General features: G+C 44.1%; 1 protein-coding gene and 1 pseudogene across 1 annotated transcript in view; both read right to left on the bottom strand.

The window, feature by feature from the left end:
- Nucleotides 1–687: 687 nt before the first annotated feature.
- On the bottom strand, nucleotides 688–805 carry LOC126210157 (5S ribosomal RNA; annotated as a pseudogene).
- A 4638-nt stretch (nucleotides 806–5443) lies between these two features.
- Nucleotides 5444–17418, bottom strand: part of LOC126251984 (transcription initiation factor IIA subunit 2) — a 39647-nt gene continuing 27672 nt past the window's right edge. The window contains exons 3-4 of the mRNA XM_049952762.1: nucleotides 8318–8447; nucleotides 5444–5792 (exon numbers count right to left, since the gene is read on the bottom strand). Coding sequence (XP_049808719.1) covers nucleotides 5776–5792; nucleotides 8318–8447 — 147 coding nt within the window. The 3' untranslated portion in view covers nucleotides 5444–5775. The remainder of the gene's footprint in view (nucleotides 5793–8317; nucleotides 8448–17418) is intronic.

The raw sequence follows: 17418 nt of genomic DNA, 5'->3' as shown, positions 1-17418 counted from the left end.
ACTTTTTAGAGACATATAACGTATCTTATTTTCAGGAGAAGTGCATAAAAGTATATTTCTAAATAGAAAGTATTTTCAAAATTTATGTACGTATGTATATATTTATTTACATTTGGATTTTTGGTTGTTTTTAGGGTTAATAACTGGCACTTACATATTGTGTCAAATACTTATTAAATTAAATTTGTTGAACTGTCTGCCTTCTGCTGATTTGCACGTGTCACCGATAATTCTCTTTCGATAATGCTGACAACACGGGAACAGGACGCAAATAAAATACACATTTTTTAACTGTTTAGTGGCAACCACTTGCTTTTTAAGCATACACTGTCACTTGCCAGAGGTACTTTTCTCGTAAGAAATGATGTTGGTGAACTCTGCCATGATCGAAGTAAAGTTGGACACTTACACTGGGGGCAGAGGGGTAGGGTATAGGCTACATATAAAATGGAAGCAAAATGGATTTGTGAATGCACATATAGAAAAGCACTCAGTCTTCAGGCCACAAGTGGCCCATCGGGACCATCCGACCGCCGTGTCATCCTCAATGAGGATGCGGATAGGAGGGGCGTGTGGTCAGCACACCGTTCTCCCGGTCGCTATCATGGTTTTCTTTGACTGGAGCCGCTACTATTCGGTCGAGTAGCTCCTCAATTGGCATCACGAGCCTGAGTGCACCCCGAAAAATGGCAACAGCGCATGGCAGCCCGGATGGTCACCCATCCAAGTGCCGGCCACGCCCGACAGCGCTTAACTTTGGTGATCTGACGGGAACCTGTGTATCCACTGCGGCAAGGCCGTTGCCCAATGCACATATAGAGACGGTCATCAAATACGGGGATTCTTTATAGCAAGAAATATGAAATTAGTGCTGTTGAAATACAGCATAATAAGTACAAGAAAAATTACATTCAAAACCTTTACTAAACATTTGTGATCGTGTCTCATATCGCACAATGCATTAAAATGCGAGTACAATTAATCATGCACTTATGCAATTAATCATGCACTTATGCAGCCAACACAGCACCACTTCGGCACGCAATTAGTGTCACAATTTTGGAGTCGCTGAGGATGGCAGCAATCTGAAACAGAAATGTCGACACGAAGTGTTCCCAATGGTGTCAACTGTTAACTATCGGTGCTTGGAGGCTGGGAGCAACGTTACTGTACCCTTTTTATTGCTAGTCTACTATGGGGGCTCAAAACGTACTGATTTATGTAAATTAGCAATTAGTAATAAGATCTGTACATATGCGGCCCAAAGTGCCGTCCCACAATGGCAGTACTTGGGTAGAAAAGTTTGACCACCACTGCTCTACATGGTCGAACTGGAAAATACTGATGCCCTGACACCGACAAAAGTATTTACGATTTGCTCCAACTTAAAAGTGAGAGGGGCGTCACACAGAGCCCCAAATAATTCAGCGCAATGTCACAATTGCCATCAGTTTTGTCATGACTTGCAGCAGTGAATTGGCCCCCCAAACTGTGTTATACGTGGCACTGGACACAAAACGGCTGAAACCTTACTATAATTCCACCCAAATGCACGAACTGTGGTCAAATATTAGAAGTGCCCCATCTATGATGACTTGTGTGAGCGAAATCACACCCCACACCTGAAACAACAGCGATCAGCACCCCTTCAGGACCTGCTCAGTTTCCAGCTCTACTGCTCTGCGGCGTGCCATTTTCGAAATACAACCCATCAGCAACACAGAACCAACCATGCACACTGTGGGCATCCAGCAAACGTTTCAGCTTAACAGCTACCAGCTGCTTCCTCACAGTCCACTGACCCACAGCACGACATGAAATTTCCTCTAGGTATGCTCTAATGAATCTACACATACAAATTTTCTTGACAGTGCAACAGACTGTTAATGGAACTCCGACAAGCACCAGATTTTTAAAAAAAAAACTTAGTACCATCTGACCTGCTACCATTAACATTTCCAATGGATTGGATTTATTACACAATGCCGTTTAAGATTGTGAACTGGAATACCAATGGTATTTCTCACAATACTCAATCCTAGAAGAATTCCCATTGTGCTTATGCTGCCCTATTGACAGAAACCCATGTCCTAACTCAAACACAATTCTGCAACTGCAATTAGATAATCTGCAGGAAGGACAGAATCAATAACCCAAGAGGAGGTACTGTGGTACTGATTAAAAATCTACCTGCTCACATGGAACTTGCCCACCTAAAATTAACTACGGTAAAGGTCACAACAGAATGCTCCAGAAAATTTAACTAGTAGACACATAGCTGTTCCATAATTTTACCAGAATGTCAAAACATGTTTTCAAATATCTCGTACAAGCAACTGGTCCGAGAGTTGCTAAGACTGATACAAATACAAGAGAATTGGCACAAGTTACAACCTGATGGTGACGATTAATACAAAGTTTAATGTACCTCTTTAAAGTTCACTAGTCATAAAGTTTCATAGTAGTGGAAGTATGTAATGCTTTGGTAGAAAGACTGGAAGATTTCATTACAGGAATCTTAAAACAAAAATGTAAATTTTATTTTATTTTTGCTCTCACACAACTGTTTATACTATCAATTCCTGCTTCTCGAGATAGGATCAAACATGTGACACAAATGAAAACCATGTAGCTGAAGATCCACCTGTATTTCCACTGTATGAAACATTTTTGCCTTGCATTTGCCATTAGTGTCAAAATAAGCAAAAACAAAACTATACTGTTTTCGTTCAGACACTTGGCTGCAACACTATCAGTGAGAGAAGTAGGAGACAAAGGTGAGAGCAAGAGGTAAATGTTTACAGATGCAGACAGACAGATATTACCACAATACGAAATATTGCCCACCCTTGGTGAGCAAATCCTTGGCAATTACCTGCAACTTCAGCCATATTGCCCAGTCATATGGCAAAATTGCCATCTATTGCAGCAATGTTGACAGCAACACTATTGTGGCCATAAACTGCCATAAGACATACCATCTTAAAGCACATTTACAAGATTTAACAAATGTAACTGCCATGTCTTTATTGTAAATACTTATGACTGACTGAAGAATGTCATCTCACAAGAAACAATAATTTAATATACTTGCATTGGTACATACATTCAGCTAAACATTTTGTGGAAAAAAAATCCAGGAGATTCTGAACCAGATATCTCCTGCACCCACAATCTCAATTTTTTTATGATCACAGTATCTTCACCAATAAAGGATCGTTTTCTTTATTTTACAACCTCAAATCTCTACTTACCACAAAATAATATAAGCACCATAATCTTCACTGCACAAGCAAATTGTAAAAACAATTCGCTTACGACGAGCTATGTTAACAATGCCCCCCTGTACAAACCCAAAAAATATATACAGGGTGTCTCCTAGGAGTCAACAGGCTCATTTTCACTCTTCTTACAGCAGTTATTTGCAATTTCGTATTTACAGTTTGTAGGTGGAGTTGATCCAAATGAATACTGCTCATTATATGTTTCATGAGACGTCCAGTGTCGAAGGAATTGATTTTCAATGCCGAATTTTATGTGCCCACTCAACAGAGTATTCCAAAATTAGTCTAGTGCAGTAGTTCTTAATTGACATGTATTGACACGAAGAGTAAAACTTGAACTTACCCAGACTTGTGTACCGCCTTGCTCCTGTCTACCACCACCATGTAGCAGAGCTGCTCACTCGCTACTGCTTACTCTTCCTGTTTTATTGTCCCTGTTAATACATATCGATAAACAAATATCTCACTAAACTAATTTGGGACTGTCCTATCGAATGGGCTTGTAGAATTCTGTCTCAAAAATAATTTTGTTTGTATTCGGAAACAGATATGTTTTCTGTTGACATTAAGCATCACCGAAAGATGTGACGATTAGTATTTGTTTGGGCTGATTCGTTGCACACTGCAAAAACAAAATTGCAAATATCTCTTGTAACATGAGAGAACATGTTAGAAGAGACAGTGGTATATATCAAACTAAGATCATTGATATCACAGTCTCACGTACAGTGAGAATAATTTTTGTTTACACTGTATTTTGGTGGTAAAGTGTGGACATGCATGCAAAAGGTTCACCCCAGCCCTTAAGCACTCAAATTGCCTGCCTGCTCCCATGTCAGGCATGAATCGACAGGGGAAAAAAAGTACTTTTACATCTGATACCACAAAACTTAGCAAATTTTTGTTACATCCACAGAGTTGGTAACTCATGCAGACTTTAGGCCCTAGTATGTCTCTGTTACTAAATAAGAGGTAATAAGATTTCAAAATTTTTGGTATGGAGGGCTTACCATAGAGTCCTCCAATGGAATAGGAGCAAAGGATGGGATCTTTCAGTCATGTAGAATGGAAAAAGAATAAAATAAAATGAATAACAATAAAAACTCAGACTTTGTGGCTTGATTGGAAGTGAAGGGTGGTTTTACATGATGAGGAAAACCTGAGATCACTCTCTCTACTTGTGTGTTTAGTGACTGGAATACTGGAGAGAAATCAGATGAAAGTAATTTAACTGAATGGGACACGCAAGAGGAACCCAAAAACACCAATTGTTACATATGATGTGAACAGAGGATGCAATTAAAGGGTTGTGGCCGTCTGTCGTGACATGACCATAGATAAAGACAACTCTTGCTCTTCTGTCCAACCCAATAACTTGTATCACGACCCAATAACTTGTATCACGAAATCACAATGCTACATTATTCTGAGAAATGAGCTTTGCTAATTGAGAAGTGAAATAATTTTAAGAGAATTTGATATTTTATGATTATGTCAACATTTGTATGGGTTGTGTCATCTGGCTGTGTAGGTGACTTTTTTTTTGTACTGGAATGCCCGTGTCATTTCTGTAGCAGTGGGTAGTCTATACTTTTGTAGTGTCACTTATTTTAATTGACTATGTGTATGATTGGCAGTGACATTACCAATACACCCAGATTTATTTTCGTGGGTCCTTGGAGGCCTAGCTGCTGACAGTTTTCAGGTGGGGAACAGTGGAAGGATATTGGTGGCTGGCAAAGTTTTTCAAAGTGAGAAATCAGAGTCAATTTTCAGGGCCAGCCATCTCAGTAAACTGGTGGTCACTGTTCTGCAGGATCAACAAACATCACTATCTGCTGGACCACCAGCACAGTACAACCTAGGGAGGGATCTTGTGGCGGTGGGAAAGAGGGAATCTGTACTTGGGATTTGTCTTCTGTCTTCCTACAGTACTGATCTCCCTGGATTTCTGTGTCTTTTCGTTACTTGTTGCCTCTTACACAGAGGGACAAGGCTTAAGTTACCTCCTCTCCACAATGCAACATTCAAGTGGCATACAATTTTGGTCTGCCAGGAACTTTAATTTCAACGAGTACTTGATCACAGCCCTGTACATAATTATATAAATATATTTAAATCTTGTAATTTTCAGTTACTGACAAAACATAAACAAAATATACAATACTGTAACAGAGATTAGTTTATTTTTTTTAACATTACACAACATATAACTAAACAACATTTACAAACTTCAAGATACAAGCAAACATGGGTTACAGGTGGGAAACACATTCTACTGGTAATGCTGGATTGTGCTTCAACAAACTGTATTTGTTTGGAACTCTATATGTTCGTTACAAACAAAATTAATATCACTTAAAAGTTTTTCATGAAAGGAAGTGTCACAGTTTTAGAGCCATAATAAAACAGTCTTATTAAGCAAAAATTACACAAAACAAAATCAGAGCAATGTAGACAATGATCATGATTCTTCTGGAGATTTCTGATGCTAGTCATTACTGTGATCTGAAACAGAAAAAAGTCCTAAATGTTTAGAAGTGCATGTAGCAGACCGATCATACTATATTTTGCAGAATGCCCAAATATTTTTGTGACATTGTAAAACAGATTCATAAAAGTTCTTTTTCTTATCTTTGCATTATCAATGCCTTGGGCATAGAAAGAACATGCGAGACGTATATTTTTACTTATTCCAAACTTGTAACAAACCTCATCCTTTCTTTAATCTCTTCATAAACATTGCTATTAAGTAATGCTGCAACCATTATCACATTTCCCACAAAGGAACACTAACAAACAAGCTTCCTCATTCAATGAACAGGTTCCCCCTCCCCCAGAGTTACAGCGAGAGTCCAAAGGTTACTAAATACTATGTCAGAAAATATCTTTTCTGTCGACAGTCAGTCTAAGGCTACCTATTAACCACTACAAACTAGAAATTAGTGCGGAAAATTATCCAAAAAGAGGACTGGTCCTCAAAAGAGGAGCGCCTTCAGCCACTGGTCAGCAGGCACAATGCACCCAAAGCATTTATACGTTGTGGAACCAGGTTCCCTAATGGCAAGTCATGTTCATATCCTATAACTGGCAGAAGTTCTGTGTTCTGCCCCATTACATTCATAAGAAAACTAGTCACTAGCACATGAAGGAAGAGAGATCTGAGGCTTCCAATAGACTTCAGATCCCAATTGTGACCTGCTCTTGTCAGGCATCCTAGAGGACAAGCTATTCATAATCAAAACTAAATTTTATGTTTTTGCAGAGATTCATGTCCTACTATGTATTACACTCAGCATTTATCTTATCTAGAACGAGTTTCAACTTTTCCACGATTTGGCAAATTTTATTTTATCACTTGACTTTGTTGCCAAATGCCCTTTCTCACACCAGTCTTCAAGGTAACCATTTCTCATGTATAAGGTCCTCATCGACGCAATATTTACTGCACAATGATATTGCGTCAATATACTGTGCAAAATACAAGGTCAAGAACAGTACAATATTACTGCACAATATTTATGCGTGGGACATCTGTTAGAATACTGTCTTTGAAGCAAACATATTGGCACTCTATGATTTAGGACTTACATGTATTGTGGTTGCAATTGCTATGTGATGCAAAAAGAAAATAAAGAGGAGGAAGTGGCTATGGGCAAAATAGTGACTTCTTATTTATTTCTGCAATAAATAATTTAAGCTTCTAAAATGAACAAATGAGCAGTTGCAGTGATACTTCCCTGCACTTAAGCATTTTTGTTGGATGTTTCTACAGCTAACAACTGAATAAGTACTAAATAAGTAATCAAAGTACTCCCTGAATGACCTTCAACAGATGATTCCTTTCATCTGTCTTTCCTGATGAAGTCATATCCATATGGCATGGCTTTATTAGTTGTTTGCATGTCCTCAAATCACAACATTTTGGCAGGAATTACTGTGCATTATGAAGTATCAACCTTACATGGCACAATATACTGCGTAGTATATTTTTAAAACTCTGCAGTCTCTTAATATATTGTACAATATCACCCTTATACTCTACAGTATATTGCAAAGTATTTCACATGGGTCTCCAATCATTAATAATAAATTAGTGCACAATGTACCTCAATAACAAACATTACTGCCATTCAAGGCTGTTTCTCCCACAAACACAAAGTTTATCATTCAAGTTCTGCCAGACAAACTAACTTGCCTTCCTTGGAACATGCCTAAAAGCTTACTTTCTCTCATTTCTTTTCCCTTTCTCTAATTGTTATGGGCTGTTTTTCCCATGCCAATCTCTGCACTTAAATCATCTTCATTATTTTTATCTTTTCACAGCTGTAGCTGCTCTTCTGTATGATAGAAATAAATCTCCAATACTAGAATATCATCAATGATCCCCAGCAAACAACTTTTAATGAGAAATGGTGCTCTGACAATTACAATAATATATCAAATCTATTACGTATTTACCCACTGAATATAAATGACTGAACTTCCTCTTCCTTCAAGCTGCAGTTAATATTTCTCTTGTTAACATAGCAACAATTGTAGGAGTGGCTGATTTGTTACATATGCAAAAGGCCCCATGAAAATAAAGCAAGTTACGTGCAAATCTGAGAAGCATGTCTACACTATCAAGCAATGTCGGTCTCTCTGTTAGTAGTCTGATAAAGTAAGGAATATTCAGTTTCCTCCAACTACAAGTGACAGTAATACAAGTTCTACAGCCAAATCCAGTTAGGATAATTATATTAAGTCATATATCTGCTGTAATTGTCTTCTAAGGATGTCATCTTTCTTACTGCAATGGAATGTTTTATTTTACTTCAGTGTAGTAGGTACTACTCCCAAACATGACTTAATCTAACTTCTGTATTGATTATTTAGAACCTTGACAGTGAAAACGGTATTAATGTAGGACATTGTCACACATAATTATCTAGTGCTGAAGTACACAGAACATTCAAAAATTAACTGAAGACAGTTATAATCTTTTTACAAGTTATTATTTCTTCTAAAAATAGAGTAAACACATTACTTACTTTTACCATCACAAGCCACAATTTTCACTTTGTCAGCTTTTGCAAGATCTTGCACCTCACGAAATTCCACATCGTTCAGCATAAACGTCCATACATTGTCACAAAAACGATATGTATTTAATTTCCCAGCCTTAAGACAAATGAAACAAAACAGAAAATTAAAAGCACCGAGGATTATATTACATAAGCTGCACAATTTCTTTGGAAAGACTGTCTCATACTATGTGCAGGTTCTTAAGAAAACAAGAGACTCATTTTAGAGATCAATAGATTAAAATATGATACTCAATAAGCTATTTTTGAAATATCTGTGTACATTCTTACTAAATAGAGAAAATACTCAGCATGACTACTGAAATTTGGAAGGTGATAATTTATCCACATGTTACAGCATATCAATGCACGCCTTACTTAATGTCTGTTTTCAGCCACTCATGGTTTTATGGAATTACATATGCTTCTCACTTCTCAGAAGTCCTCATTTACCTTAGTAATCTTATTGCAGAAGTAATAAATAATAACATGGAAAGTGCATGTTGTTACTCACCACACAGACAGGCAGAATGAAAAAGAATGCTAAAAATGTTCAGATTTCAAATTAAATCCTTCATCAGATAAAGAAAACACACATACATTCACAGAACTGCAACTCACACATACTAGTACACTGTAATCTCCAGGCTCCAAGGCTAAGGCAGTTGGGCAAAATTACATTGCCCCTCGGACAGAAGGAAAAAATACCACAAGCCTGTTAAGTGCAGCAAAATATCAAAATTATTACGAACAGCAAGAGTAGTGCTTATTAATCAGACCACTTGATCATGAACTTTATGGAGTTACAAGTCAAGAGAAGACTGGGCATAGACTGTTCAAGATAATTTTCAATTCAGGGGCGCAGAAGCAAAACGGTAGAGGAATTGTGAGATGTGCCCAGACAAGAACAACATTGGCTATTTTATTCTGCCAATTATATTCTCCAATTATTGATGCAGCACTTTTTAACAAGAATGGGAGGAGATATAAAAAGAGTTCCACAGTAATGTTGGTACACTGAAACTACCTACTGGCAAAGTTTAGTGGCCTTTATGACAGAGTAGGGGTGAAATTTCAATAAAATAACTGGATCGTGATAGTAATTTGCGTTTGGATCTTACAATAACTGGCTCACCAACACACACACTATAGAACTCATACAATTAGAAAGCAAAACAAGGACTTCAAAACTTACAGCTTCATACTCAGACGGCATAGATGATGTAATGAGGCAAACTGTACAAAGTTAATAGACTTTCAAGTCCACATCTACAGATCTTGAGCTGCTACACTGTTACAGGACTGTCATACACAACTGTTCAGGCTTTCGTGGCCAACTGTTGGCTTAATGTGTTTGCCTGTTGATTTTGTTGGTTGGTTTGTGGGATTAAAGGGACCAGACTGCGATGGTCATCGGTCCCTTTTTCCAAAAAAAATTAAAACCGCCCAAAGAGAATACAAAAAACACCAGCAGGAAAGACGTCAGACGACACAGGACGAGAAAGACTCCGACAGAGATCAGACAAAACAAAGTAAAACACACAGAGTGTGACGGTGGTTGGCCGACCATAGAGAAAAAAAAGAGGAAAAGCCAACCACCAAGAACACATTAAAAACTCAGTTTAAAATCAGAGGCTAAAAGCCAGAATCAATGCTAAAAAAACAAACACTCAGATTAAACTATAAAAACCCCCTGCCCGAATAAAAGGCAAAACTAAGTCCACCATGGCAGAGTCATCTAGTAAAAGGGCAGGGAGCGTGTCAGGCAGTGCGAACGTCTGCCTAAGCACAGCTAATAGCGGACACTCCAATAAAATGTGCACCACAGATAAAACGGAGCCGCAGCGACACAGAGGTGGGTCCTCACGGCGCAATAAGTGGCCGTGTGTCAGCCGAGTGTGCCCAATGCGCAGCCGGCAGAGGACAACAGACTGCTGGCGGGAGACCCGAATGGACGACCGCCACACAGTCGTCGACGCCATGATACAACGGAGTTTGTTCGGTACGGGCAGGTTGCGCCATTCAGCGTCCCATAAAGCGAAAATTTTGCGGCGTAATAGTGCCCGCAAATCAGTCGCCGGGAGGCCAATCTCCAGAGGTGGTTGACTGGTGGCCTCTTTCGCCAGGCGGTCAACATTCTCATTCCCGGGGATCCCAACATGGCCTGGGGTCCAAACAAAGACCACAGAGCGGCCGCAACGGTCAAGAGTAGACAGGGACTCCTGGATAGCCATCACTAGACGGGAACGAGGGAAACACGGGTCGAGAGCTCGTAAACTGCTCAGGGAGTCGCTACAGATAACAAAGGACTCACCTGAGCAGGAGCGGATATACTCTAGTGCTCGAAAGATGGCGACCAGCTCAGCAGTGTAAACGCTGCAGCCAGCCGCCAAGGAATGTTGTTCGGACTGGTCCCCTAGAGTGAGCACATAACCGACACGACCAGCAACCATCGAACCGTCAGTGTAAACAATTCCAGAGCCCTGATACGTGGCCAGGATGGAAGAAAAGCGGCGGCGGAAGGCCTCTGGAGGTACTGAGTCCTTCGTGCCCTGTGCCAAGTCGAGCCGAAGGTAAGGGCGAGGAACACACCATGGGGGTGTACGCAAAATGGCCCGGAAAGGAGGTGGAACAGGGAAAAATCCAAGCCCGGAGAGAAGCTCCTGAACGCGCACGGCGATCGGACAACCCGACCGGGGCCGACGCTCTGGCAGATGGACGACCGACTGCGGGAACAGCACACGGTAATTTGGATGCCCGGGCAAGCTAAAAACATGAGCAGCATAAGCAGCCAGTAATTGTTGGCGTCGGAACCGCAGTGGAGGGACACCTGCCTCCACTAGTAAGCTGTCCACAGGGCTGGTGGGGAAAGCACCAGTGGCAAGGCGTATCCCGCTGTGGAGAATTGGGTCCAGCACCCGCAACGCAGACGGGGACGCTGAGCCATATGCCAGGCACCCATAATCCAGACGGGACTGGATTAACGCCTGGTAGAGCCGTAACAGGGTAGAGCGGTCAGCGCCCCAGCGGGTGTGGCTCAAACATCGCAGTGCATTGAGATGCCGCCAACACGCCTGTTTGAGCTGCCGGATATGAGGCAGCCAAGTCAACCGGGCATCGAAAACCACCCCCAAAAACCTGTGTGATTCCACCACCGAAAGAAGTTCGCTGTTAAGAGAAAGCTGTGGCTCCGGGTGGACAGTACGTCGCCGGCAGAAATGCATAACGCAGGTCTTGGCTGCCGAAAACTGAAACCCATGCGCTACAGCCCAAGACTGCGCCTTATGGATAGCGCCCTGTAGCTGACGTTCAACAGCTGCAATGCCAGTAGAGCTGTAGTAAAGGCAGAAGTCGTCAGCATACAGGGAAGCGGAGACAGAATTTCCCACGGCCGCAGCAAGCCCGTTAATGGCTATTAAAAACAGACAGACACTTAAAACAGAACACTGTGGCACACCGTTCTCCTGGATGTGGGAGGAACTATATGAGGCCGCGACTTGCACGCGGAAGGTACGACACGACAGAAAATTGCGGGTAAAAATCGGCAGAGGACCCCGAAGACCCCATCCATGAAGCATAGAAAGGATGTGATGACGCCATGTCGTATCGTACGCCTTCCGCATGTCGAAAAAGACAGCGACCAGGTGCTGACGGCGGGCAATGGCCGTACGGATGGCCGACTCCAGGCTCACCAGATTGTCGGTGGCGGAGCGGCCTTTACGGAACCCACCCTGAGACGGAGCCAGAAGGCCCCGGGACTCCAGTACCCAATTCAAGCGCCGGCTCACCATCCGTTCAAGCAACTTGCAAAGAACGTTGGTGAGGCTAATGGGACGGTAGCTGTCCACCTCCAGAGGGTTCTTTCCAGGTTTCAAAACGGGGATGACAATGCCTTCCCGCCATTGCGACGGAAACTCCCCCTCGACCCAAAGACGGTTGTAAAGATCGAGAAGGCGCCGCTGGCAGTCCACTGAAAGGTGTTTCAGCATCTGACAGTGGATGCCATCTGGCCCAGGAGCGGTATCAGGGCAAGCAGCTAGGGCACTGCGAAATTCCCACTCACTAAATGGAGCATTGTAAGATTCTGGGTGGTTGGTGCGAAACGAAAGGCTCCGACGTTCCATCCGCTCTTTAATGGAGCAGAAGGCCTGGGGGTAATTCGCAGAAGCGGAACTCATAGCAAAATGCTCTGCTAAGCGATTTGCAATGATGTCGGAGTCAGTACAAACTGCTCCATTCAGTGAGAGCGCAGGGACGCTGACAGGTGGCCGATAGCCGTTGACGCGTCGAATCTTGGCCCAGACCTGCGATGGAGTGACATGGAGGCAAATGGTGGACACATACCGCTCCCAGTACTCCTTCTTGTGTTGGCGGATAAGGGGGCGGGCCCGCGCACGCAGCCGTTTGAAGGCGATAAGGTGGTCTATGGAGGGATGTCGCTTGTGACGCTGGAGCGCCCGCCGGCAATCTTTAATCGCTTCAGCGATCTCAGGCGACCACCAAGGCACAGCCTTCCGCCGAGGGGACCCAGAGGAATGGGGAATGGCAGATTCGGCGGCAGTAACGATGCCGGTGGTGACCGATTGAACCACCGCATCAATGTCATCAGTAGAGAGAGGCTCAAAAGCGGCAGTGGAGGAGAACAAGTCCCAGTCAGCCTTATTCATAGCCCATCTGCTAGGGCGCCCAGAAGAGTGACGCTGTGGTAGTGACAAAAAGAGGGGAAAGTGGTCACTACCACACAGGTCGTCATGCACACTCCATTGGACAGACGGTAAGAGGCTATGGCTACAGATTGAAAGGTCAATGGCGGAGTAGGTGCCATGCGCCACACTGAAGTGTGTGAAGGCACCATCATTTAACAGCGAGAGATCGAGCTGCGACAATAAATGCTCAACGATGGCGCCTCGACCTGTTGCCACTAACCCACCCCACAGAGGGTTATGGGCATTGAAGTCGCCCAATAGCAAGAAAGGTGGCGGCAATTGGGCGACCAGTGCAGCCAGGACATGCTGCGGGACATCACCATCCGGTGGAATATAAAGACTGCAGACGGTAACACAGTCTGTGGTGTCCACACGCGTACAGCGACAGCCTCTAAAGGCGTCTGGAGAGGGACAGACTCGCTGTGCAGAGTGTGAAGGACATATATGCAGACGCCACCAGACACTCTTTCATAAGCTGCTCGGTTCTTATAATAATCCCGATAGCCACGGAGGGCGGGGGTTCGCATTGCTGGAAACCAAGTTTCCTGGAGAGCAATGCAGAAGAAAGGGTGAAGGCTGATAAGTTGGCGGAGCTCAGCTAGATGGTGGAAGAAACCGCTCCAGTTCCACTGGAGGATGGTATTGGCCATGGCTGGGAAAGGCGTGACGGGACTGGGAAGGCAGATTACGCCACCGGGTCACCTGCTGCCTCCGAATGAGCACCCGCGCAAGTGCTATTAATGGCGTCTGAGGGACCGGCGAGATCGAGGTCCTCAGCCGACGCCAGAATCTCCACCTCGTCCTCAGATGCAGAGCTGGAAGGTTGCGGTGGGGTGGCTGCCACCGCGAGTTCCTTGGGCTTAGAGCTCTTCTTCTTTGGTTTCTCACACTGCTCCTTGGGTTTAACTGGCTGGGAGGGCTTCACCGATTCAGTCTCCGGGACTGAGGAGGATCGTGAAGCCCTTCGACCAGCTGATTGTGGGCACTTACGCCACTGTCGGTCGTCAGCCTTCCCGCTGGTGGAAACCTGAGAAGGGAGGGACCCAAGGGACCCCTTGCGAGCGTGAGAAGCCGAAGAAGTTGGACACTTCTCCGGCTTAGAAGCAGGGACGGACGTTCCTGATGGGGGGGATGGTGTTGCCCCTGAGGTAGGTGGCGCAGGAGCAACCCGGTGGGTAGAGCCCCCCACTGGCAAGGGGGCAGGAGGAGTTGTACCACTCAGCGATCCGGCCGGAAGTCGCGAAACTGACGGGGCGAGCACAGGTGTTGTAGCAGCGGCATAGGAAGATGTCATTCTCACTGGATGTAATCGGTCGTATTTCCTTTTGGCCTCAGTATAAGTCAGTCGGTCCAGGGTCTTATATTCCATGATTTTGCGCTCTTTCTGGAATATTCTGCAGTCTGGCGAGCAAGGTGAATGGTGCTCCCCGCAGTTGACGCAGATGGGAGGCGGGGCACATGGAGTATCGGGATGAGATGGGCGTCCGCAATCTCGACATGTGAGGCTGGAAGTGCAGCGGGAAGACATATGGCCGAACTTCCAGCACTTGAAGCACCGCATCGGGGGAGGGATATAGGGCTTGACGTCACATCGGTAGACCATCACCTTGACCTTTTCCGGTAACGTATCACCCTCGAAGGCCAAGATGAAGGCACCGGTAGCAACCTGATTGTCCCTCGGACCCCGATGAACGCGCCGGACGAAATGAACACCTCTACGTTCTAAGTTGGCGCGCAGCTCGTCATCAGACTGCAAAAGGAGGTCCCTATGGAAAATAACACCCTGGACCATATTTAAACTCTTATGTGGTGTAATAGTAATGTTAACATCCCCCAACTTGTCACAAGCAAGTAACCTGCGTGACTGGGCGGAGGATGCCGTTTGTATCAGTACTGACCCAGAGCGCATTTTAGACAAGCCCTCCACCTCCCCAAACTTGTCCTCTAAATGCTTGACGAAGAACTGAGGCTTTGTGGAGAGAAAAGACTCCCCATCAGCTCTCGTGCAAACTAAGAATCGGGGCGAATAACTGTTACCTCCATCCTGAGGCTTACGCTCTTCCCGCGGCGTGGCCAGGGAGGGGAACGTTTTTGGATCGTACTTCTGAGAATTAAATTGAGCCCGAGAGCGCTTAGAGACTGCTGGCGGCTGGCCGCCAGCGAGAGATTATGTACCACGCTTCATTGCGGGTCATCCGCCCTGATGCCACCTACTCCGACCAAGGGCCCTCCCCACGGGCGCCACCCAGCCACAGCAAAGGCCACCTGGCAGGATGGCCGTTGCCGGGAGTCCCGATACCCCAGGAGGATAGGCATCTACTCCTTGGCATACGTGGGGAGTTAACGGCGCAGGCATCAGTAGAGCGATCCCTGTGTTGTCAGGGGGCTACAACCAACAGGGTACATGGCGGCCCCACCACAACGGACTGGCTACCATGCTGGATCTCAGGTGCAAAACTGTCCAAGGTCGTCGTCGCAGTTAAAAGAAACACTGCAGAGTGCAGCGTGGTAATCGCCCAAGAGATCGAAAACGAGCGGGACACCATTGCAACGACGAGAAAGCCGGCTAAAGGTCTAATTGCACGACGGATACAGTGCACCATGTAAGGCGCCCTTCCCCAATTGGCTCGCTCTTCGGAATAATTTAGAAAGATGGAGGTCAAACCCGAGAGGGGACCTGCACATAAGGCCGAAACAGTTGAGACTCCTTTTAGTCGCCTCTTACGACAGGCAGGAATACCGCGGGCCTATTCTAACCCCCGACCCGCAGGGGGATGTTGATTTTGTCTTTGAGTGTTTAACTGAAGTCTGATTTTTAAAAAATCTTATGTTTCTACAGCACAAATGGCTGGTTTTGACGAAGGTTCACACTCCAGGTGGTAGACTGATATCAAATCCTATGGTCAGAGATTATATGTACCTGTCACACCAAAGTCTGGAGCCTTTCCCTGGTTATTTCTGCTGTGGTTCTTGCCTTGTTGCTTGCAATGGTTGTTTGCTGCAGCACTGGTATCCATGATCCATTTACCTTGGGCTTTCTTCTCTCTTGTTAAAATTGTCATATTTGTGAATTTCTATGGGTCCCCTGAAAAAATTTGCTGTGTGTTTGGTCTCACACAGCCTGTCCTCCACCATAACCAATTTCTCCATCAAAACTTGCTAAACTGTTTATGTCCAGTGATCCTGATATTGATTTATCATCAAATCATTCCAACACAGACTGTTCCGCATTGTGAGTGGGTTCCTTTTGTCCTCTGCCACTCACTGATCTTGGTCGGTTTGTAGTCTTCACGTTGTATTTGTACAAAATAGGGCCAGTTCTGTCCACAGAAAGGCCATACCCAGCATTTCTTCTTCCGATCTCTCACTTCGGCATGTGTTAGGTTTCATGACATTTGGTATGCAGCTGGTAGAGTACCCATCACTCCTCAGAATACATTCCGGCTGTTGCATCGCACTGCACAAACAACATACAGCAGCTCACATATTCATCTTGCAAACATTATGTGCATGTCAATCGTTCCTCTTTTCTTGCTCACATGATGATTTGATAGTTTGTGCAGGTATTCGTCGATGTGTATCGGTTTTCACAGCTTCAATAGTCTGATCATTTCAGTGATAAACTCTACAGCATAATGATCTCAGCTTTCAAGTTCTTCCCTTCGTCACAGATGTGACAGCCTCTAGCATATTTGCCACTATTTTTCTATGGAATAAAAATTCGCACTCAAACGTGGCCCTTTAAAAGGTAAGTGAATTGAACAAGTCATTGTCTTCTTTTTCCCACCTCTTCTTGGGGTCAACTTGTTAATTATTGGATTTGGAAATGTTCATAGTGGAGGCTGGCCTGATGCCCTTCTTGTCACCAATTGCAGCATGCACCACAGTTTGCTTTCTTTAGTAGCACAGGAAATATGGAATTTTCCATTATCCAAAATACTGGAGTTCTTCAAACACATTATCAACAGTTTGTAATCATCAAGCAACCTTACTAGGATGACACTTCCTACCCTGTCCTCTTTCACTTCTAAATAAAGATATTTCAAACTGTCCGAGTGAAATGATCTTTCACAAATTTGTCCACTGACGAACAGTTGTCCAATCAAGTATTATGAGTGTTCTGAGCGATTCATTTTGTTGAAGTCTCCCCCCACCCCCACATCCTTGTGCAATTGTTTTAATTTCTCCCATGTTCCTTTATTTTTACACACAACAAACATAATATGAACTATTACATAATATAAATGTCTTCACTCGCAACAAAACACCACTACTGCATTTGCTATTGACAAGTGCTGTTTTTTGTGTCTAAGGAAGTCCACAAACCTAACCACTCAGGAGGCATTATTGTGGCTGGTTACT

Source organism: Schistocerca nitens, chromosome 1, assembly GCF_023898315.1.
Source record: "Schistocerca nitens isolate TAMUIC-IGC-003100 chromosome 1, iqSchNite1.1, whole genome shotgun sequence".
Lineage (NCBI taxonomy): Eukaryota > Metazoa > Arthropoda > Insecta > Orthoptera > Acrididae > Schistocerca > Schistocerca nitens.
The sequence above is the reverse complement of the archived record's forward strand: the minus strand, read 5'-3'. Positions and strand labels throughout refer to the sequence as shown.